This window comes from Podarcis liolepis (assembly GCF_965112155.1).
Source record: "Podarcis liolepis genome assembly, chromosome: 14".
NCBI classification, from domain to species: Eukaryota; Metazoa; Chordata; class Lepidosauria; order Squamata; family Lacertidae; genus Podarcis; species Podarcis liolepis.
In genome coordinates, this window is record NC_139569.1 from 1,384,429 (window position 1) to 1,406,217 (window position 21,789).

General features: G+C 54.3%; 2 protein-coding genes across 12 annotated transcripts; one reads left to right on the top strand and one right to left on the bottom strand.

Annotated features, from left to right (window-relative positions):
* Nucleotides 1-419: 419 nt before the first annotated feature.
* LOC310693164 (histone-lysine N-methyltransferase EHMT2-like) lies at nt 420-9,817 on the bottom strand. 4 transcript variants are annotated; one of them, XR_014519027.1, is made up of 13 exons: nt 9,442-9,817; nt 8,261-8,304; nt 7,810-7,929; nt 7,507-7,611; nt 5,722-5,876; nt 3,858-4,007; nt 3,615-3,762; nt 2,950-3,027; nt 2,734-2,855; nt 1,638-1,724; nt 1,464-1,542; nt 1,076-1,366; nt 420-730 (listed from the first exon to the last, which is right to left on the bottom strand). XR_014519027.1 is itself a non-coding variant. In XM_083474880.1 (13 exons), exons 1-13 carry the CDS (start codon nt 9,743-9,745, stop codon nt 475-477), a joined length of 1,815 nt encoding a protein of 604 aa, XP_083331006.1. In that variant the 5' UTR covers nt 9,746-9,757; the 3' UTR covers nt 420-474. The 4 variants fall into 4 exon arrangements, 3 of the variants coding, with proteins under 3 accessions (XP_083331006.1, XP_083331008.1, XP_083331007.1); XM_083474880.1 differs by having other exon boundaries at nt 1,200-1,366; nt 9,442-9,757; XM_083474882.1 differs by lacking the exon at nt 9,442-9,817 and adding an exon at nt 8,687-8,763 and having other exon boundaries at nt 1,200-1,366.
* PDIA2 (protein disulfide isomerase family A member 2) lies at nt 8,826-21,337 on the top strand. Of its 8 annotated transcripts, none has more exons than XM_083474869.1 (12): nt 8,826-8,939; nt 10,245-10,440; nt 11,883-12,089; nt 13,041-13,174; nt 13,536-13,676; nt 14,391-14,507; nt 16,409-16,534; nt 16,725-16,922; nt 19,185-19,305; nt 20,349-20,530; nt 20,694-20,783; nt 20,871-21,337. In XM_083474869.1, the coding sequence occupies exons 1-12, from the start codon at nt 8,853-8,855 to the stop codon at nt 20,946-20,948; spliced, it is 1,677 nt and encodes a 558-aa protein (XP_083330995.1). In that variant the 5' UTR covers nt 8,826-8,852; the 3' UTR covers nt 20,949-21,337. The 8 variants fall into 8 exon arrangements, with proteins under 8 accessions (XP_083330995.1, XP_083330997.1, XP_083330996.1 ...); XM_083474870.1 differs by lacking the exon at nt 8,826-8,939 and adding an exon at nt 9,895-9,977; XM_083474871.1 differs by lacking the exon at nt 10,245-10,440 and having other exon boundaries at nt 8,838-8,877.
* Nucleotides 21,338-21,789: the final 452 nt, after the last annotated feature.

Sequence of the window (21,789 nt, forward strand, 5' to 3'; positions counted from 1 at the left end):
TGCTGGCCTGCACCGCCAGCCTTCCACCTGGCGCCCGGTGCCTCTGCGCGCGTGCAGAGCGCGGCAGCGGGTTCCGGCCAACCCGGAGAAGCGCCCGGTCCGGCTCCTTCAGTTTTGCACGGGGCTGGTGCGGGGCGAGAAGCAGCAGCTCGGCGGGCGAGTCCCTTCCCTCCTTTTGGCCCAGGCGGGGGCTCCCTCGGCCGGACCGCTGAGTGGACCAGACGGTGCGGACAAGAGCAGAGGGGGGTCCCGCCTTGGGTTGTCGCCGCCATTCTTCCCGGCCCCTCATTTGCACTTCGGGGCCACTTCTGCAGAAAGCTGGTTCCAAGAGTCTTCCGTTCGAAGGAGCCTCCGCTCCCTCGCCCACTTCTCCCTGCGGAACCCGGCCCCCGACGCAGCAATCAGGCCCGAGACAGGCGGCTGGCTTCGGCTCTTTATTGGGAGGGATCAAGACAGGGGCTGGGGTCCGCGCGGCTAGCGCAGGGGGCGCCGTCGGGGCCGCGCAGAGCGGCGCGGGGCCGTCTTCAGCGGGCTGCTCCGCGCGGACTTGCGCGAGAAGCCGCGGAGCGGGTAGGACGTGGAGGTGCCCAGGCCGGGGTCTCCTGCGGCGGCGGCGGCGGCGTCTGCCGTTGGCCCTTCCCTCGACGGCCGGTATCTGCAGCCGGGCGACTTGCACAAGCAAGCCCAGCGGCGGCCCTTCGCCTCCCAGAAGCGCTCGCCGTAATCGAACCTGCGAGGAGCAGAAACGCCGCCGAGTGAAGACGGGGCGCCCGCTCCCCTCGTCGCCGGGGGTAAACTGGGCCCCTCCCGCCGCCCCCATTCCGGCAGGAGATCAGAGGACGCTTCGAGACCGGCTCTCGCCACCCCAGCTGCTGCAGCCAAAGTGCTGCTCTGTTCAAGGGCGGGGGATAGCAGGAGCGGAGCCACGTCTCCGGCGGTTGCCAGGCGCCCATTCGGGAGTGGCTGAAGCCCCCGGGAGGCCACCAACAGGTGGCGCCAGAGCCAATGACGGGCAGAGCCAAGAGGCTTGGCTCCAAGCAGCGCCTCCTCCCGGCTGAGTCTTGCAAGGGCAAACCTGAGACTGAAGTCCGAGAAGCCCCGCCCCCCTCCTGGCTGGTTGCAAGTCCGGGGGGCAGGCATGGAGGTGGGGGCCCCTTCACCCCACGGCAGCCCCCTTTCTCTCCGGCAGCACCACCTACGCCAGCTCTTCGCCCGCCTGGATGGCCCGGGCGCTGAAGAAGGCGATGCCGGGGATCTCGTGCCCCACGACCACCGGCAGAGCCACCAGGTTGGGCTGGCACGAATGGTTCAGGAAGCGACCCACGCTGCCGTAGAAGCGCCCGTCCAGGCAGCACTCGGGGCCCGCCTGCGGGGAGAGGGGGGCAACGCTGAGCTCCAGTGCCCCACCCCCAGGAAGGGGGCACAAACCCCTCCCACCCCCCAAGTGGAGGCGGAAATGTCACCTGCATGTCCACCACAAAGGAATAGGCGGCGTCCTCTCGCTGGGCAGCCTCGGCGCTGGAAATCAGCTCCCCAAAGTACCTAGCGGGGCGGAAAGGGTCATGAGGGTTTTTTTTGGGGGGGGAATTGCCTAGACCCAGCCTCTCTCTTTCCTTTCCCCCCCCTCTGGGACTTACTGGCAAAGGAAGGCTCCTCGGGGCACCTCCTGCATCGTGCGCACTGCCCAGCCCTTGCCTGGCACCCGGTACAGCTGCAGCTGCGTCCTGCGGATGAGAGGGTGCTGGGGCCCACCTCGGGCAGCGGAAAGCGGGACCCCCACCGGGCACCAGAGGGGCGAGGGGGGTTGTGGGGCGAGAAGAGAAGCAGACAAGCAAGAGTCCCAAGGGCGGGGTGGCAAGCGGGGTTGTTTTTCTAAGGGGGCGACTTGGGTGGGCTGGCACGGCGTGAGAGCCACGTGGCGAGGGGGGTGGGCTTCGATTCGCCCCTTTGCTTCTCTCGCAGGGCTGCGGCAAGTATTTCTGCCCCTATGAAAATGGCAGCGTTTGAACGCGCAAAGCGCCGTCTCCTTAATGGAAAAGAACAAAGGGTCCCCTCACGGAAGCAGGAATCTGGAAAAGGGCTGCTCATAGAATCACAGAATGGCAAGGTTGGGGGGACACCAGGGGTCATCTAGTCCAACCCCCTGCCATGCGGGAGTCCAAAAACCAACCCACCCCTGATGCTTAAGAACGTCCTTGGAAGGAGAGGCCGCTGCCACCACCGTGTGCCATTTGGGCAAAGCAAGAGGGTGCCAAGGCATCTGAACCAGGCCGGTGGGTGCTACTGCCCAGTGGCAGAAATTAGTCAGGCACCAAACACATTTTGCGACTAGCGCGGGTGCCACTTGCGACCACATGGAGATCTCTGGGCGCCAGGTTGGTGACAGACATGCCCACCTGGCTGGCCCCTCCAGGTTTCTTAAGCAAGGCAGCAGAAGAGCTTATCCACTGCATTTGTCTCCCACCTTTTCTCCAAGGAGTCCATGGTTCATTCCCCCCCCCCAGATGATTCCTACAACGACCCTGTGAGGTCGGCTAAGAGGCTGTGACTGACGCAGTGAGCTTCATGACAGAGTGGGGATTCGAACCCTCATCTCCCAGGTCCGTCTGACACTCTCACCACTACACCCCACTGCCTTCCTGAAGTACTTCTGCTGTGGGGCAGCTCTATATATTAAGTAGGTAAACTTACCGGGGAGCCCGCAGGCCCCTGGCCCAGGGAAAGGGGGCTCACCTGAGGCCCCTCTGCGCCACCCGGTTGGGGCAGGAGCTGGCGCAGGAGCAAAGCATGTGGCACTCGTAGATGGGGCCCGCCTCGGCTGTGCTGCCGGCCGCGTCTGGCGCCAGCCGGCCATCCTGGACCACAAGAGGAGAGAAAGGGCCGGCTGGCCCTCAGTGGCTCCGACTGACCTCCCCGCCTGACCCCAGGAAGGGCGGGAGCGGCTCTCACCGGAGTGTACCAGGAGCGCAGACTGCGCTCGACACACGGGCAGGTGGGCGCAGAGCAGGAACTGGCGCACTCGCAGTGCTGAAAAGAAGGCAAGGCGGTCAGGCGATTCGGGGGTCACGCTCAGGCCCCTACAAGGCCCCCAGAGGGCACTCTGCAGCCACAGCTTGGCAGACGCCTAATTAATTATTATTATTCCTTTTTATTACTATTTTGCTTTGGCGGTCCTCTACAGGGAGCCAGCCCTGGCAGAGGCCCGCCAGACCCTCCCTCTCAAGCCACCTGGTTAGGGTCTCCTCAAGGCTCCCGGTGCCGGAAACAACGTCAACAGGAGCAGCATCACTTCTCTGCACCATTCGACAACCTGGCGCCCTCCAGGGGATTCTGAGGACAGACCCTGGTCAGCCCCGGGTCGTCCAAAACATGCTATTTGTTGGGTTTGGGAGGGCGCCAGGTTGGCAGAGGATGCCTTCAAAGAGCACAAGGAGGCCTGAATGGTCGAAACGCAGCCCTGTGAAATGTCTCTGGTTTGGAGGGCTGCTCGGAAGACGCCCCAGAGTTGTGGGGCGTCTGGATGGATGGTGGGGCTTCCCTGCCCACCCAGCAACTTCAGCCCCTCCGACTCACCCTGGAGCCCGGAAGAGGAGCGGGTGGACAATGCCCCTCACCTGACTTCTGCCCCAGCCCGTCGCGGGGAGCACCGCAGAGTCCGACACAAAGTTCTGCGTGACGTAGAGGAAGGCTCCGGGGGCCGGCTCCTCGTCCACCCCGTTGACGCAAGGGATGGGGACTTGCTCAAAGCCCCGGGAGATGTCTCTGGGGACGACAGGAGCGGCCGTTGAGCCACAGCTGCAGCCCGGTCGGAGGGAGGGGGTCCCGCCTTAGCCCAGCCGCCCCCGGGTGCCGCTCACCTGCAGAGGAGCCTCTCCGTCGGGTGGGGGGGCCACGCAGAGGCGGCCTCCAGGGCCCGCCAGGAAGGGGAGCTGAGCTTGCAGCACTGCAGAGCCACTCGGCCGGCTTTGTTCTTCAGGGAGACTTTGGCGCCGTGAGCAAGAAGCAAGCTGTGGGACGCAAAGAGGGGCAGCTGAGCACCCTTGGGGGGGGGAGCCCCCAGGTCCTCCAGTCAGAAGCTGGAGCACCAAGGAAGGACTAAGAAGGGCTGTGGCAGCCCCACCTACCCAGACAGGAGCCCCGGGGAGAACCTGGGGGGGGCGGTTTCCTTTGCTCTCCATCCACACAACGCCCCCTCCCAGTGGAAGCTTCCTGCTGCCTTCTCCTCTAGCCAGGCTTCCCCCCAGACCTCCCTCCTCTCCCGTTGCAACTCCTGACTCCCTGGGGGTCGGCTAGGTTGACCCCCACATCCTTCCCATCTGGCTCAGAGTGGCTAGGAGACCGCCTGCCGGCCTCTGTGCTCCTCCACTGCTCTCTGTTGGGGTGAGAATAGATGCTGGGAGAGGATATACAGTATTGGCCTGAGCTGCACTTTCTTTTTGCCAAATTCCGACCGTGAAAAGTTAAAAGTGCAGCTTAAATTCGCGACCTAACAAAAATTGACTTTTACTATATCGCTGCTGAAACACACATACGGTCAAAATGTTTTCTTGCTGATTTACAAGGTTGAGACTGTTGTGCAATCAATTCTAATGTCATTCATAGCTTTCCCCATATTTTACAGTGCAGTATTGGTTTTTTATTTGCATTTACAGTGCTATGAACAGGTGTTTAACCCACTTGGGGGTCCTCTCTAGCACCCACAGGATTTTATTCTACATTTGCCATTTATGGGTGTGAATGCCTGTGGAATTTTAAGGGAGCGGCTTATATTCAGATATTGTCTTTTTATCTCTCCCCCCCCCTTTGAATTTTAGATGTGCGGCTTATATTCGGGTCAATATGGTATTTGCTAGATATTATCCTTCCTTCCTCAGGTTTGTGAGTTAACTGCAGAGTCCCCTCTAGCAGACTAGAGCTTCAGCGCCTCTCATGTGCCAGCCTAGCAAAGAGTGAGCGTCTGGCCTGTACTGCTCTTTGACTATCCCACCCTGCACAGCCAGGCCAAGAGAGAGGCGGGTGCTGACCTCCCATCTCATTGCTAAGGGCACAAAGGAGCTTCTGGGCAATGGCTGCTTTGCAGCCAAGCTCTGGGCCTGGCTGGGGCCACTGGGCTGTGGGATGTAGCAGTCAAATACACTTCCGGTTTGACCAGAGTGGACATGCAAGGGGGTGTTACTCCAGTGGCAGGACTTCCTGCCACACCTGTCTGGAGCAGCCTTACCCTGCGTGTGACCAGGTAGGTGAGTGTGACCCCGGGAGACCCCATAAAAGAGCTGGTCATGCAGCCATCTTTCTCTTGACGCTTCTCTTGATGCTGCTCTCTTGATGTCCTTTGCTGTCTGCTGGCTCTCAGCCAGCAGCGTATGGGCTCAATCCCCATATAGGATAAACTCACACTCTCTTCTGTAACTACAAGCTAATGGCTGCCTTCAGGATCATACTGTGAACTGAATGTAAGTAAACTCCTTGTTACTTTTAAGAGAAGACTGTTGTGTCTTTATTCTTTTTAAGAGGGAATTAAAGGGGAATTTAGCAAGAACAAACCCAATCTGGACAAGCCAGACTGGATTGCTTAACTCAAGAGATTCTAATGAATCTACAAACTTCCTGCACTATTCAGGGGAATGTACTAGCATGAGTGAGGAAGGATAATATTTAATCTATATATCCTCTCCTACCGTCCACAACATTCCCACATGGGCAGGGGAGACCCTCACTCACACGAGACATTCGTAGCGCCTCTCCTGGGCTGCCAGGTGCAGTGGAGAGTCGCCTTGGCCATTCAGCACATCCACATCGGAGCCGGCATCCAGCAGCATTCTGGCGATGGAGGGGCTGCCGACATACACCGCCCAGTGCAGACAGAGGTTCCCTTCCTAAGAAGGGAAGGGGGGTGGGCAGCAGAGAGAATGGGGTGAGCTGAGCTGGGGGGCCCTCAGCCAAGCACCTCCCAGGCCACCCTCGAGGGGTTGTGTGACTCTGCAAGGTTTGCTGCCTCTCTCCACAGGGGAGCAGTCTGTGGACCCCAGGGCCCCCACGGCCTGCTGCCCCCAGGATCCTTGAGACCTAGGCAGGAGGACCTGCGCCTGGCACAAGTGAGCAGCAGCCCTCCCTTGCAGCCTCCCTGCCTGCCTCTGGTTACAACACACAGTCACACACAGCCTCTCCTTGGTCAGCCCCACAAGGTGCCCCCAGCTTCTTTGCTGGCTGGCAGAACCCACCCCCTCCAGTGCCCAGGGGCAGAGCAAGCCGATCAGGTGACTGGGGTGGTGCGTGTGCCATGCGCCCAGGGGTGGGGCCAGCTGCCCGTGGGGAGGGGCCAGCCGGGGCAGTACACTCCGTGGGGCCTCTGAGGAGTCTGCCTGCCTCCTCCCACTTAGCTGCCCTACAGCTGAGGGAGAGGCGGCGGCCAGACCATTTGGGTGAATGCCACCCGGCCTTTTGTCACCCCCCTCAGTGGTGACACCAGGGGCGGCCCACCCCCACCCCTTCCTCCACCCCTGCCAGTGCCGTGGCATCGCGTGGCAGTATGCCAGCAGGGAACGTGTGCCTGGGAGAGCTGCTTGTCCCCACTGGCAGCCCAGCCCACTTTGGAGATTCCCCGCTCAGCTCTGCCCTCTTCCTACCAACCGGGGCAAATCTACTGAGAAAGGAATGAAGCTTCAGCTTCTGGGCCGGAGGGGACCCAGAAGCCACTTTAGTCCACATGGCTTAATTTGGAGCACCCCATTTGAGCCACATGATGGAGACCAATTGCTTTGACTCAAATTGATTAATTTTTTGTTGTGTATATATCAACCAGCACAAAGTTTCATAGTAAGTAGCACAGTTCCGAAGAAAGAAGAATGGCAAACAAAATTAATGGACTATGCAGAATTGGACAAAATGACAGGCAGGATTCAAAACCTGCGGGACCAGAGATTTACAGCAGATGGGAAGAAATATATGATTTATTTGAAGAGCAACTGTAATCAACAAAGTACGCTAGTAGATCCACAAGAAGTTTTGTAAGGAGAAATGTATGAAGCATTGCAAATTAGAGAAAGAATAGTGATGTTAGTTAAAAGCAATTGTAGAAGTGAGAAATGTATATTTAGTGATTAGATTGGAAAATTTTCAGATGAGATTGATTGAAGTCCAAAAAAAATAAAATGTATAAGATGTTCAAAATATGTTTAATTATTGTTGAAAATAATATGTTGAAAATTAATAATATTTATATATATAAAAAAGAGAGTAAGTATCACAGATGTTGTAAGGAAGGAAGGCAGGGAAAAGTTGGCTGCTCTGCTGTGCCCCCCCCCCTTTCTAACAGACCTTCTGGTTGCAAAGGGGCCTCCATAACAGTTTAAGCTTCAGGGTCCCCAAATTGTAGGTCCATCACTGCTCCCAACTGGTCTTCTGTCTGGGTGGGCAATAGGGAGTGAATACCCCCACCCCAATTCATTCCTCCCCCCCCCCCCCGGGATCCAGCCTCGCAGCGCAATCGGAGGGCGAATTCCTCACGTGATCCCGCACAGCTGGGTCTGCTCCGTGGGCCAGCAGGAGCTCCACCAGGCTCTCGTGTCTGTACTCCGTGGCCCAGAAAAGGGGCGTCCGGCCACTGGCGTCCTGGAGAGTGAGGGGGAAGCCAAGAGAACAGCTGTGGGGTGGGCCTTGTCCAGGCGAGGGGCCTTGGAGGGGGGCAAGGAGTCATCTCCCCCCATCGCAGGCACATCCCAGCCCTCCCACCAAGGGAAGGGGGTCCACCACAGCCTGTGGGGCAAGGGGGCCCTCCAACTCATCCTCTGCAGCCGCTGGCTGGCCTACCTGGCTGTTGAGGGCCTCTGGGTCCTGGGCAAGGAGCTGGCGGGCTGTGTCACAGTGGCCCTTCCTGGCCTCCATGTGCAAAAGGGGGTCTGCGGCCACCGCCTCATCCTCCTCATCCACCTGCAGGCAGGAAGCAACTGGCCTCCAAGAAGCCTCTGCCCCCCTGCCCTGGCCCTCCCCACAAACGGGTCATCCTGGCTGAGAGTGGCCCAGCCCAAGGGAGTCTGCGGGACCCCCTTCTCCTCCTCACAGAGGGTCAAGGCCAGAGACCTGGAGAATCTGCTTTGCTGGGCAATGGAGCAGACGGCCAAGGGTCAGGGAGATGGAGGCTCTCCTCTTGCTCAGCAATGTGGAAAGGGAGGGAGGGAGGGAGGGAGGAAAGAAGCCACCCCCCCCATCAGGGACGTCAGCAAGCACCCCAAGGGGGTCTCTGCCCAGAAGCATTCCTTACCTGTCTTTCAGAGGGGGCTTCGCCAGGCCCCAAACCTCTACTCTCTGTGGGGGAAAGGTTAATACAACATGCAGTTAGCTTGATGCTGGCTGGGGTGCAAAGATGAATAAAATATGGGGGTGGGGATAAGCCCCATCCCATATAATCAATCACAAGAAGCAGTGCATGTGCACTATTTGAATGGCAATCAACTTTGGGGAGGGGTCTGGCCCCCTCAAATATGTTATTGGGGAGGCCAAAGGGACTTCAGCCAATAGGAGTTGGCTCCTACATTGGGGGGCGAGCACTTGAGAAGCACACACTTCTTGGAGGGCACTCACTATGTTCCTCAGTTTCCTTTGCTCCCCCCGCCCAGAGAATAAGCCCCCCACTCTGTGCCAAGATTCCCATTTCCAACACACACACCCCCCACCAAGCCTGCCTCACCGCTGAGCCCCATGGCAGTACCACTCTGCGTGGGCAGCAGCCGTTGGGGTGGAATTCAAACAATGGCTGGAGGAGGGCGGGCATTCCATGGAATGGCGCTGCGTCCGGCCAGGACCAAGTGAGGACGAGCAAGGGGAAGCTGGGCAGGACCTCACACAAGACCCCCATGTGCGGCCGCTGCTCCTGCTTGGGTCTGGCCAACACCCCCTGGGAGCCCCCCTCTGGGTTGCTGAGCACAGCCGCAGGCCAGGAGGTCTGGCCAGGGAGAGACATTCTCTAGATGGCCTGCTATTTCTTACTATTGTTGTATTATTATTCCCCCCCCCCCCTTCACTCTAAAGTCCCAGGGATTGTGTGTGTGTGTGGGGGGTGTTACAGCAATTAAAAAACATCATTAATAATGTGATTTGGGTCAGTCTGCAGGGTGCCTGGAGCCCCTTCTGACACTTGGAGTCCTGAGCCCAGGAAGGGTTAATGGCTGATGGAAGAAGCCATGGCTAACTGGGCAGTTGCAAGTGAATGGCCTGCCATTTAAGCACCTCATCAGCATCTCTTTGCCCAGCCAATGGGTCAAAATAAATAAATAAAAATTGCCCAGTAGCACCTTAGAGACCAACTAAATAGGTGTTGGCCAAGGGACTAGGGCTGCCAGATTTCAAAACGTGAAAATCCTGAAACAAAAGTTGTTCAGCTTTTCTTTTCTTTTTGCCCAAAGCTGTTTATATTTTTGGGCAAAATCATGGCTTGCCACACACCTGGATTTTCCTGGACATTTTCCTGAATGCTGCTTCCCACTGCAGTATTCTGGGTATGTCGGGGAAATTCACACCAGCTTCCAAAATTAAGGAGCTGGATTGCCAGGGAAATGACCAACTGCGGGTGCCTCGCCTGGCTGGGATGTGGAAGGACGATGGCCAGCCTGGCTGGGTGAGATCTGAGCTGAGTGGAGACTGCAGGCTGAGAAGCCAGAGAGACAGCGCCATGCTTGATTGATGGGCGATTCCAAGGCTGTGACAGAAGAAAGGCCTTTTGGGGTGTCAATGCTATGAGATCCTCCATCTTTGGTTCAGGCTGTAGATGTGTAAATAAACCATAGATCCTAAAAACACCACAGTCTCTGCTGCCCCTCATTCCAGGGGAACCCAGTCCTGGAACCCCTGCAATCTCGCCCTGCTTGGAGATTGGGTGCCAGGCAAGCCGTGCTTTTCTACCAGTGCTGTGTCCCCTTGAATACCCCCAGAAAAAAGCACTGATGCAGTCAAAGTCGGCCAATTAGCTCACATCAAAGCAAGTGAGTATAAATGCATTCATTGCTACTATTAATTGTGGGGTTATCTTGATTTCTAAGATGGTGTTTGCAGAGCTTCCAGAGCCGTTTGCCTTTGGTTCAGCACCCCCTCCCCAGCAGCTCTTATCGGGCAGCCAGTGGGGAAGGGCCACGTGGGGCAAACTCTGGCTCCACGTCACGGAAAGCCTTGCCCCCCCCGGGAGCTTTATCTGCCCCCTTCCCTGCCTGGCATCTCCTGGCTCCGGCACTCTGCCTCTCTCTCTCCTCCAGGCCACTATGGGCTGCCTCCCGAGACTCCTGCTGGCACTGGGGCTGGCAGTGGCCTTAGTGCAGCGTTTGGGGGCCCAGGAGAGCAGGAACCAGGCAGAGGAAGAGGAGGAAGAGGAGGACCAGGGAGTCTTGGTGCTCAACCAGAGCAACTTTGCCCAAGCCCTGCGGAAGCACAAGCTGCTCCTGGTGGAGTTCTGTGAGTAGCAGCTGCTGCAGGGGGGAGCGCTTGAACGGGGCACCACCAGGGACTCCCCTTGCTTGCACCCCCAGGCAAAAAGCAGCAGGCGCTGGGAGGGGCAGGTGGGGCAAACTAGGGCGGCTGCTTGGTTGCTTAGCGGAGTGGGCACAGCGGACCCTGTTAAGGGACATCCCCTCCAGCAAGGGTACCCTCTCAACTAGGGCCAGGGCCTTTTCAGCACTGGCCCCGACTTGATGGAACGCTCTGTCCCAAGAGACCAGGGCCCTGTGGGATCTGACATCTTTCCGCAGGGCCTGCAAGACGGAGCTGTTCCGCCTGGCCTTCGGGCTTAGACTCACTCTGACCCCTTATATGGGATTTGGTATATACCGTATTTTTCGCTATATAAGATGCACCAGACCACAAGACGCACCTAGTTTTTGGAGAAGGAAAACAAAAAAAAATTCTGAATCTCAGAAGCCAGAACAGCAAGAGGGATCGCTGCGCAGTGAAAGCAGCGCTCCCTCTTGCTGTTCTGGCTTCTGGGATAGCTGCGCAGCCTGCATTCGCTCCATAAGACGCATACACATTTCCCCTTACTTTTTAGGAGGGAAAAAGTGAGTCTTATAGAGCAAAAAATACAGTAATTTCCCCCTTGGCTTTTTTGCTTGCCCATGTAGGACCAGCATGGTTGAATATCTGATGTTTCCTCCCTTTATGGTCTTGATTTATGGGCTGCTACTAAGATGAGGCTGCATTTTAAGCAGTATTTTAATTAACTTTCCCCCCATTATGTTTGTTGTAATTTATATTTGGTGTTAGCCATCCTGAGCCTGGCCCTAGCTGGGGAGGGCAGGGTATAACATTTTTTTATCATTATATTATTATTACCCTTCTTGTAGCTCCCGCCTCACCTTCCAGCCCCCCACCCCACCCCAGCCGTGTCCTCCTGTGGCATCACAGAGCTGCTTCTGTTGGAGCAAACCTGTTCTATGCACTGGAAGGCGAAAAAGAGATGAAGGAGATGAGATTAAGCAAACACGGCTATCAGCAGCCTATTGGGAGAGCAAACATGGCATGCCAGGCCCACAAAGCCTGGCCCACGGGGAAGAAGGGAGGGCAGCCTACAGAACCACACCCTCCTGCTGTGCCTGTGGCTCCTGAGACCCACTGGTGTGCATGTAACCCCCCCATCACCACCACAATGGGGTTGCTCTGGCCCCACACTCAGAGGCAGCAAATGCTTCCCAAGGCCAGTTGCTGGAAAGCGCAGGAGGGAAGAGTAGCTCTCACGCCCAGGTCTTGCTTGTGGGCTTCCCTGTGGGGCTTCTGGCTGGCCACTGTGAGAACAGGGTGCGGGACCCGATCCAGCAGGCTCCTCAGATGTCCTTACACACCTCCGCACTGCTATTGGTTGCCTGTGGGGTTGACGCTTCACCCCTCCTCCTTTTCCCTCCCAGATGCCCCCTGGAGCAGTCACTGCCAGGCCCTGGCCCCGGAGTACGCCAAGGCTGCCGCCCTGCTGAAGGAGGAGGGCTCTGCGCTGCGCCTGGCCAAGGTGGACGGGGAGCAGGAGAAGGAGCTGAGCGCAGAGTTCGGAGTCAGCGGGTTCCCCGTCCTCAAGTTGTTCAGAGACGGCAACCGCACTCACCCAGCGGACTTCACAGGTCAGAAGAGGCTGTGGTTTTGCGGGGCGTTCTCAGCCGCCCTGGACCTCCCCTGTCGGAGGCAGGGTGGCTCTGAATAACCATTGGTGCGGCCCTTGGGTCCCTTTGGGGGCATCCAGCTGGCCCCTTTGAGAACAAGATGCTGGACTAGATGGGCCTGATCCAGCAGCAGCCGGAGTCTCCCTTGGTTCTTATCCTGTGGCTCTTTGGGCATGAGTGTCAAGCGAGGGAGTTCCCCGCTCCCTCCAGTAGCTCACAGATAAGAATTAATGAGCAGCTGATAGATTTATAGTCCTTTATTACAACATTGTGTTGCACACACAGCAACCCTCTGCAAGGAGATCAGTTGCATATTCTGAATCTGACTTCCAACTTCCGCAGCAAGGTGTGCGCCAACGGGAAGTCCCTCCCCCTCTCAGTCTCCTTTGTTCTCCGATAGGTTCAGACCTCTGAGTCCAAGGGGAGGGGGGTCTCTCCCCCACTTTCAACTGATGTATCTTCCAGCTGCCCGCTCCCTTCTGGATCGCTTGTCATTGTCTCATAGCTGGGTAACTCCTCCCTAACCTGTTCAGCTTCTACGTTTGTTTCTGCCTCTCTCTCTCTGCTTCTGGAAATGCTGGAGGTTTGGTGGTGGGGGGAATATTCCCCTTCCTCTTGAGAGGAGCTGATCTGCCTGCGACTGCATTCTCCAATCTTCAGATCCAGATCATTCCCTGACATGAGGGCTTCACCTCATATGGAGCAAGAAGAGCTCTTCTCTTGCAGCTCCTCGCCTAGATTTCCCGGGATTGCATTTGCATCACATCAGGGGCTTATTCTCACCTGAACCTCAGCCGCCATGAGCCCCTGCGAGAGGAGTGGTGCCATTTGCCACTCTCCCTTCTTAACGCAGTGCCTGGTCAAGCAGGTGGTGCTGCCCCACAACTCACACTTTTGCCGCCCGTTTGCCAGGCCAGCGAGACGCAGAGGGAATCGTGAAGTGGCTGAAACGGAAAGCTGGGCCCAGTGCGGTGCTGCTGGAGAATGCCAGCCAGGCGGCTGCTTTCCTGGATGCCAACGTGGTGGCAGTGGTCGGATTCTTCTCTGTGAGTGCCCCGCTTGCGCCTCTGCACTCCTGCAGCCAAGCCAAGCTGCTACCCCTGAGCTGCTGTTTCCTGGTGGTGCAGTCTGCTGCCCGTTCCCTGCAGCTGGGAAAGGGAGGAAATGTGAGGGTCAGCCTCTGGCACATTCCAGGGGACATTTGGGCCCCAACTGACAGGCTGGGGAGCCCCCAGGGAGTTGCTGTCTTAGGGCAGCTTCCCCGCACCCAAGGCCCTGCCGGGGGAAGCAGGTCTCCCAGAACGAGACTCTCTTTCCTCTCCACAAACGGAGCGCAGGCCTCAGATATCCTTTGCGTGCTGCTCCTGGCATCCTGTGCCCGGCTCAGCCGCCACGCATTCCTTGCAGGACCTGCAGGATGAAGACGTGCGCCTCTTCTACAATGTGGCCAGCGATGCTCCGGACGTTGCCTTCGCACTCACCAACTGCTCGGAGCTCTTTGAGAAGTTCAACGTGACCCACCCTGGCACCGTCTCTCTCTTCCGGAAGGTGAGAGCTGGGCCAGGCGGGCACTTCCAGGAGCTTAGCAGGGTTGGTTAAAAGACGGGGGGGGGCATTTAGAGGGGAGGCATTTCTTTCTGTGACTGGTGCAGCTGCTGAGATTTAGATGGTGCTCCCTGGATCTGCCCAGATAACCGTTTCTTGAGTGGAATTTTTTGGAAACATCCCTCAAGTACAGCTGAAGTCAGTATATTCAATCTTGCAAGAGTATAAGTGTGTCTATATTTTGGAATTATTAAGTTATGCAAACAGGGTGCCAGAGAGTCAAGACAACTGGGTGGAAAATAGTCATACCATGCCCAAAATTTCCTTATTGTGGCCAGATTGTTCTGTTGCTCGATATGATTTTAAGCACTGCCTAATTAAGTTGTTCACTTTTCTAAAACCCAGTGTGAGTAGCTGGGCTATCACCCTTCTATTATTGTCCATTCTGGGTTGCCCAACCACTGCTACAGTGTCCTTTCTCTTGGCAGATCAAGATGAACAGGTGACAGCAAAGGTTGCAAGGTTTTCCGCCGGGGCAATTAGAATAAGATCCCTTATTTGACCATTGACCCAAACCCCCAAAATGTTTTTTACATAACTGACTTTTTACCTTTATCCTCTGTATACCACAATTTTGTTTGCTTTATTGTTATGGCTGGTGGCTGATGCAAAGAAAGATTCATTCATTCATGAATCCATTCATTCATTCTTTTGCAGCACGATGAGTCCCGGGAAGACTTCCTGGTGGATGAAGAGCTGGGCCTGGATGGGGCGGAGCTGGCACAATTCATCCTGGTGCAGAGCCTGGAGCTGGTGATGGAGTATACGAGCCAGGTGAGAGGAAGCTCTGCGGTTCCTCAGACCCTTCTTCCTCCTGGCTGCCAGCCAGAGCCCAGCTCCTTTTGGCTCTTTCTTGCCAGGGTTGCTTGTCCCTTTTAGGGATTTTCCAGCATTGCAGGGGGTTGGCCCAGATGACGGGGGGGGGGGGCTTCCAACTCGTGACCTCCCCTTCTAGCAAGCAAAGCCCTGCCACAGCTCAGCACCTCCAGAGGGAGAGGAGCCACTGCATGTCAGGCTCCAGGGAATCTGGAATAGAGGGAATAGAGCACAAGGGCCAACCAAAATGGTCAAAGGCCTGGAAACGATGCCTTATGAGGAACGGCTAAGGGAGCTGGGCATGTTTAGCCTGGAGAAGAGGAGGTTAAGGGGTGATATGATAGCCATGTTCAAATATATAAAAGGATGTCACATAGAGGAGGGAGAAAGGTTGTTTTCTGCTGCTCCAGAGAAGCAGACACAGAGCAATGGATCCAAACTACAAGAAAGAAGATTCCACCTAAACATTAGGAAGAACTTCCTGACAGTAAGAGCTGTTTGACAGTGGAATTTGCTGCCAAGGAGTGTGGTGGAGTCTCCTTATTTGGAGGTCTTTAAGCAGAGGCTTGACAACCATATGTCAGGAGTGCTCTGATGGTGTTTCCTGCTTGGCAGGGGGTTGGACTCGATGGCCCTTGTGCTCTATTCCAACTCTATGATTCTATGATCCCTCCCACAGTGGCAGCCAAGAAGCAGCTAAAAAAAAGAAGAGTTCTTACCAAGTCTTTTATTCAATATTTACAGAGAGAGAACACAGAAATTGTGGGAATGTTCAGGGAGGCAGGAGAGGATATATTGTTTATTAAAATCCTTCCCAAGTTGCCCTAGCAAGTTCTATAACTTAGCAGAGTTTTAACATATCCAAGCAGCAGAAGGACGAGAAATATGAGCTACATTGCTAAGACAGACAGACAGAAAAGAATATACATCCCCTCTCTCTGAAAGCAGAGAGGCAACTGGAACAAAGGAACAGGAAACCAGTAATATCAACATCCGTCTCCCGTGAGACTTCCAACAGTCTGGAACGTCTGGAACGTAAACAGAGTCTTGTGACTCCAAGCACTGCACAGTGGCAAAACAGAAACCTAACATTCTTCCCTTTTCTGTGAACACCACTGGGCAGTGTGTCAAAACAGAAACCTAACACTCACACCCCTCCACCCCTGGGGGGTCCCCACTCTGGCATTCCCAAAGCAAAGGAAGGATTAGACTCTGATTAATAGAAGACACACAGAGGCTTGACCAGCAAGACTCTGGGAGGGGTGCGTATAATAATAATGCCTGTCCACCCTCCGGCCCAGGTCGTTTTATTCACAAAAGAACTTTTTACACAGTGTACTTAAGAACCAATCAGATTTCCTCTGAGCATTTCAAAAAACCCACGTGGGACAAAGTTAAACTACAAAAACTAATTAAGCATGCATACTTCTGGGGTAAATAAAACAGAACAAAAAAGGAGGGATGCATTCAGCAACCCCGGAGGTCATAAACAGCAATAAACATGATAGGAAGGATGGCAAGGATGATGGGGATCTTTATCACCTTCATGTGAAAAACTATTTCTTGGTCCTGAGATGAACGGAATCAAGGAAGGGCACATCAAATAACTGCCTACTATCTTTCATGGCCTAGGATGCCTGGCGAAGCAACTGGTAACTGGGCTGTGTACGTGACTTGTCAAGCAAGAGAAATAGGACAGGGATGCAGAGGCGTGGATTGATCAAAAATCATATCAAAATGGCTTAAACCCAGTCAACGCAATGCTTTCATTGCTGACACAGATGGCTTGCTCCATATTTGGTATAATTCCTCCTAGCAATCCCACCTGATCACTACACCCGCCTGTGTCTTTCCCTTAGAACTCCTCCAGGATATTTGGGGCAAAGATCCCAAACCACCTGCTGCTCTTCATCAACAAGACGCAGGACGCTCAGCTGGAGCTCCTCAGCAGCTACCGAGATGCTGCCCCTGCCTTCCGGGGAAAGGTGAGCCCCCCGTGGCCAGCCAGCACATTTGCCCTGGGGCTTTGTGGGGTGGTCCCCTGCAGGGAGGGGGTGGGGTTTGTGTGGGTGCCGTGTTTTCTGCTTCTGGGAGGCGAGTCCCAGGGAGCATATTCCTGCCCTGCCAGGGGTTGGACTAGACTCATCTCTGCCCCTCTACACATCCCCTGGGCAGGTGCTTTTCGTGCTGGCCGACGTCAACGGGGAAGGAGCCCAGATCCTGCACTTCTTTGGCCTCAAGAGCCACGAGGCTCCCGCCATCCGCTTCATCAACATCGAGAGCAACAGGAAATACCTCTTGGTCGCAGACGGATCCCTCACGGCTCCTGCCATCCATGCCTTCTGCCAGGAGGTGATGGAGGGCAAAGTCCAGGTGGGCAGCCGCATGGTCAGGCTGGGTGTGTGGGGGGGGGGGGGAGAAAGGGATGAGGACTCTTTTTTATATTCCTTTTTATTAGTTTTTTTTTTAATGTACTTCACATACAATTTATCATTCACTTACATGTTTCTTTTTGTCTTTCCCACCCACCCCGCGCTGATGTTTTTTATCCTTAATTGCTGCATTTATTGTTGTAGTTGTTGTTTAGTCGTTTAGTCGTGTCCGACTCTTTGTGACCCCATGGACCAGAGCACGCCAGGCACTCCTGTCTTCCTCTGCCTCCCACAGTTTGGTCAGACTCATGTTCGTAGCTTCGAGAACACTGTCCCACCATCTCGTCCTCTGTCGTCCCCTTCTCCTTGTGCCCTCCATCTTTCCCAGCATCAGGGTCTTTTCCAGGGAGTCTTCTCTTCTCATGAGGTGGCCAAAGTATTGGAGCCTCAGCTTCACGATCTGTCCTTCCAGGGAGCACTCAAGGCTGATTTCCTTCAGAATGGAGAGGTTTGATCTTCTTGCAGTCCGTGGGACTCTCAAGTCTCCTCCAGCACCAGAATTTGTTCTTATTACTAAACCCCCCAATTCCATCTGACCATTCTTTTTTTCTCCCGCACATATTTCAAATCCACTCCTACCATTCCTGGAACATTTATTTGATTCTTATTAGTTTGTGACCCCATGCACATATTGTATGTCTTCTGTTTATGAATTTTGAAAAAATAGTCAGTATATTATTAGCTGGCATGTTGCTTGTTGTTGTTCATATTTCAAATCCTGCACGCAATTTCCTATTGCTAAAATATTTTGGCAGGTAGTCTAAAAAAAAGGCCTCCCATTTTCCATAAACAGTTCATCGCTGCGTCCTCTGAGTTTTACCATCAGTTTTGCCATTTCAGCATAATCCATTCATTTTATAAGCCATTCTTCTCTGGTTGGAGTCTCTTTGAAGGCTCTTCAGGGATGCCACTGTCAGGAGCTCACCCTACACTCGAGTAGGACCCTGGCAGAGACACATGCCTGACTGGCATGTTCTCTCCCTCCTGGTCGATCATTCGGGAGCATCATAAGCTTTCTTCAGCCCGAACATCACAGCGACCGATGCCAACTGACACCAGCACACTTAGGGATCCGCAGAGGTTGCGCAACTTGCGTGACAGACCTCAGCAACTCAGCATTTTGGCTAATCTACTTTATTTACATATAAACACACACGGAACACTGCAAAATGGCTCCCTCTCTCTCTAGCATCAGATACAGCAAAGAGAAAAAAACGAAGGACAATAGTCCCAGTTCACGGAACACAGTAACACAAACATCCTGTCTCCCTCACTTCCCACACTGTGGAGTCAAAACATATACCGTCATGTGATACACAAAAATCCCATGACTGCAATCACGGAGCAGGAATTCTAACAGCTACCATCCCTCACCCCAGATGGGAAGGAGCTCTGCCCTACAGGTGAGCTGCTGGTGGGGCAGTGGCCGCAGCCTCTGCCAGGTCCCCTCTCCCCCCAGCAGTAGGGAAGGGGCCAAAACTGCAGAGTGGAGGAGGCTGCCTTCCTTGCAGTGGGGGGGGGGGGGAGACCCATAGGCCTGAAGTCTCTCACCACTCCTGGTCTCATAGTAAGGTTAAAGCTTACTGGGAAATGATATATAATGAATTGGAAAAGATGTTTAAAATAATGTTTGTAAAAGCAAACCCAGAAGCTTTCCTTTAGGGAATTATAGGGAGAGAACTACTCAAACTGTACAGAAATTTATTCATGTATGCGATTACAGTAGCAAGAATGTTACTTGCCCCAAAATGAAAAGAAGCAGAAGTCCCAGCAAAAGAAGAATGGATATAAAAACTTGTGGAATATGCAGAAATGGCGAAACTTACCGGAAAAATAAGAAATCAAGATAGCAAACTTTTTATAAAAGAATGGAAACGGTTTATTGGATATTTACAAACAAACTGTAAACAGATAAGAACATTGGCAGGATTATTGTCATAACCTGAAGTTTTATAAGAGCATGAATTTAAAGTAGATGGATAAATGAGCAAATTAATTTGGATGTGCAGAGAATATTAAAAATAAATTTAAGGAACTACACAAAGAGGGGGAAGAAAGTCAAGTTTTGAAATGTTAAAATGATTGTAAAATTATTGAAATGTATAGAACTGAAAATCATAAATAAAATAAAATAAAAATAAAAAAAACAAGTCTATCACCACTCCACCGACCCACAGCACTAAGCGTTGCTTCATCTTTCCAGCCGTACCTGATGAGCGAGGAGATTGCAGAGGACTGGGATAAGGCGCCAGTCAAGACCCTGGTTGGCAGAAACTTTGATCAAGTGGCGTTTGACGAGACCAAGAGCGTCTTTGTGAAGTTCTGTAAGTGGCACTTTGGGACTGGGGAGGAGGAACCTCAAAGCTGCCTCTGGGGCTCGTCCGCGTTCCCTCCTGGCATCCTCTGGAAACTTACTGGGAGGGCAGCCCTCCTTGGGGGTTTCCCCCTCTCATCCCCAGTTGGCAGAAACAGGCTTGACCCAGACTTTTCAGGTACATATACAGAGCTCAATGATATATACATATACAGAACTGCAGGAATCTTTTTGCCCAGTGTGGGACTCAAACCCAGGAGCCTGAGATTCAAAGTCTCGCGCTCTACTGACTGAGCTATCGCCAGGAAAATTGCTGCTGAGAGAACTTGCTTGCTTTGCAGACTTTCAGAGCCCAGCCCTTTCCAAGCGGTTCAGAAAACATTTATTACAAAAACTGCATAGAAATAATTTACCAGTGTGATAACAAATGTGTATCAGCCAAACAGTCTAGAATTTATAAAGTCTTCAGGATACTTTGAAATGGGGCCAGAATGCTCAATGGGGCCAGAATTCCCTGAGGAGGAAATCCCGAAAGGCTGGGCCCACCACTGAGAAGGTCCTGTTTCCCATTTTTAACACTCGATTGCGAGCTGCTCAGAGTGGCTGGGGAAACTCAGCCAGATGGACGGGGTATAAATAAATTATTAATATTATTATTATTATTACCCATCAATCCAATAGGCCATAACAGGCCACAATGGAGTGGGGGCTTTGAAGCTGAACTTAAAGTCCCGGCAGGCTTACAGTGGGGAAAGGGGTCTCAAACTATGTAGGGCTTTAACAGTTAAAACCAGGGCCTGAAAATGGGAGCAGAAAGCAACCAGCAGCCAGTGCAGTTGGTACCAGATCAGTGCAAACACCCATTAGATCCTCTGTGCCAGTTGTGGGGTCATTTTTAAAGGCAGCCCCACAGCGAGGTGTTAAGAGGGACGCAGCCTGCACAACTGAAACCACGTCAGCTTTCTCCAGAGAGGGATGCAGTTGGTGAACTGGCCTGACGAGAAAACAGACTAACGTCTTCCTAACTCCATCCCTTCTCTTCCACTTCCACAGATGCCCCCTGGTGTCCCCACTCCAAGGCGATGGCGCCCGCCTGGGCAGAGCTGGGCGAGAAATATAAAGACCGCGAGGACATCCTCATCGCCGAGATGGACGCCACGGCCAACGAAGTAGCAGGGCTCCCCATCCGAGCCTACCCAACGCTCTACTACTTCCCTGCAGGGCAGGACAAGAAGGTAATGCAGGTGCCCCGTGGTGTGTGTGGGGGGGGGACTGTGGCCGCAGGATGTGCCCAGGTCCTTCGGGACAGTAGAGCAAGGAGGCTCCCCCAGGAGGTAGAAGGGAGGCAGCAGCTGCTTGTGGGGCAAAGCCAGGCCAACACCCCGTTTTCCACTCCAGATGATCGAGTACCGGAGTGCCAGAGACCTGGAATCCTTCTCGGCGTTCTTGGAGAACGGGGGTGAGGTCCCTCCCCAGGACGACACCAAGGTGAGTTTCAGCGGCAACCCCTCGGGCCCACTCCGAACATTGAGTTTGTCCCTGTTCCCACGGTGACGCTGGCCTCTGGCTTTCCAGGCTGCCCAGACCCCCGAGGAACCCCAGGAGAATCGAACGAGCCCACCAGGCTCCCCAGAACCAAGAGACGAGCTGTAGACCTGGCCGTGGCCTCCGAGGGCATCGCTTCCTTCGTGGCTCCGCTGCACATTTGCCGGTGGCCAAAAACCTGAAGATCTGGGACAGTCGCCACGTGTGAGAGTTGTGCAATGTAGGGGACAACAGCTCCCGCCTCCCCCCCCCCCCCCGGATCAGACTCCCACTCCTGCCTAAATGCTGCCCTGGGAAGAGGCCAGCAGCCCCTTCCTCCTCCTCCTCCTCGTTTTTATATATTTATTTATATCCTGCCTTCTCCCTGAAAGGGACTCAAAGGTGGCTCACAGACGAAAACACCGGAAGGAAGCAACAATTGAAAAGCAATGAAGCACTAGCAGAAATCTATCATCTATCAATCATGATGATCTATTAAAAACATGCAGATAATTGCAGCACCAGCCCTTTCATTGACAGCAGCCCCCGTGTCCCACCCTCCCCAGCGGCGGCCTCCATCCCAGGGAGAAAGCTGCAAATCTCTGCAGCTTAGTTAGAAGGTGGCAGTGCTAGTTTAGAAGTCACACAGGACTCTTCCTCAGGGAGAAGGGAAAGGCAGCAAGCACAGACCATTTGTGGATGGGGATGAGGGCTGACCCAAGGCCTATCCTCTAAATCAGGGGTAGGCAAACTAAGGCCCGGGGGCCAGATCCAGCCCAATCGCCTTCTAAATCTGGCCTGCGGACGGTCCCAGAATCAGTGTGTTTTTACATGAGTAGAATGTGTGCTTTTATTTAAAATGCATCTCTGGGTTATTTGTGGGGCATAGGAATTCGTTCATTCCCCCCCCCCCAAAAAAAATAGTCTGGCCCGCCACAAGGTCTGAGGGACAGCTGAAAGAGTTTGCTGA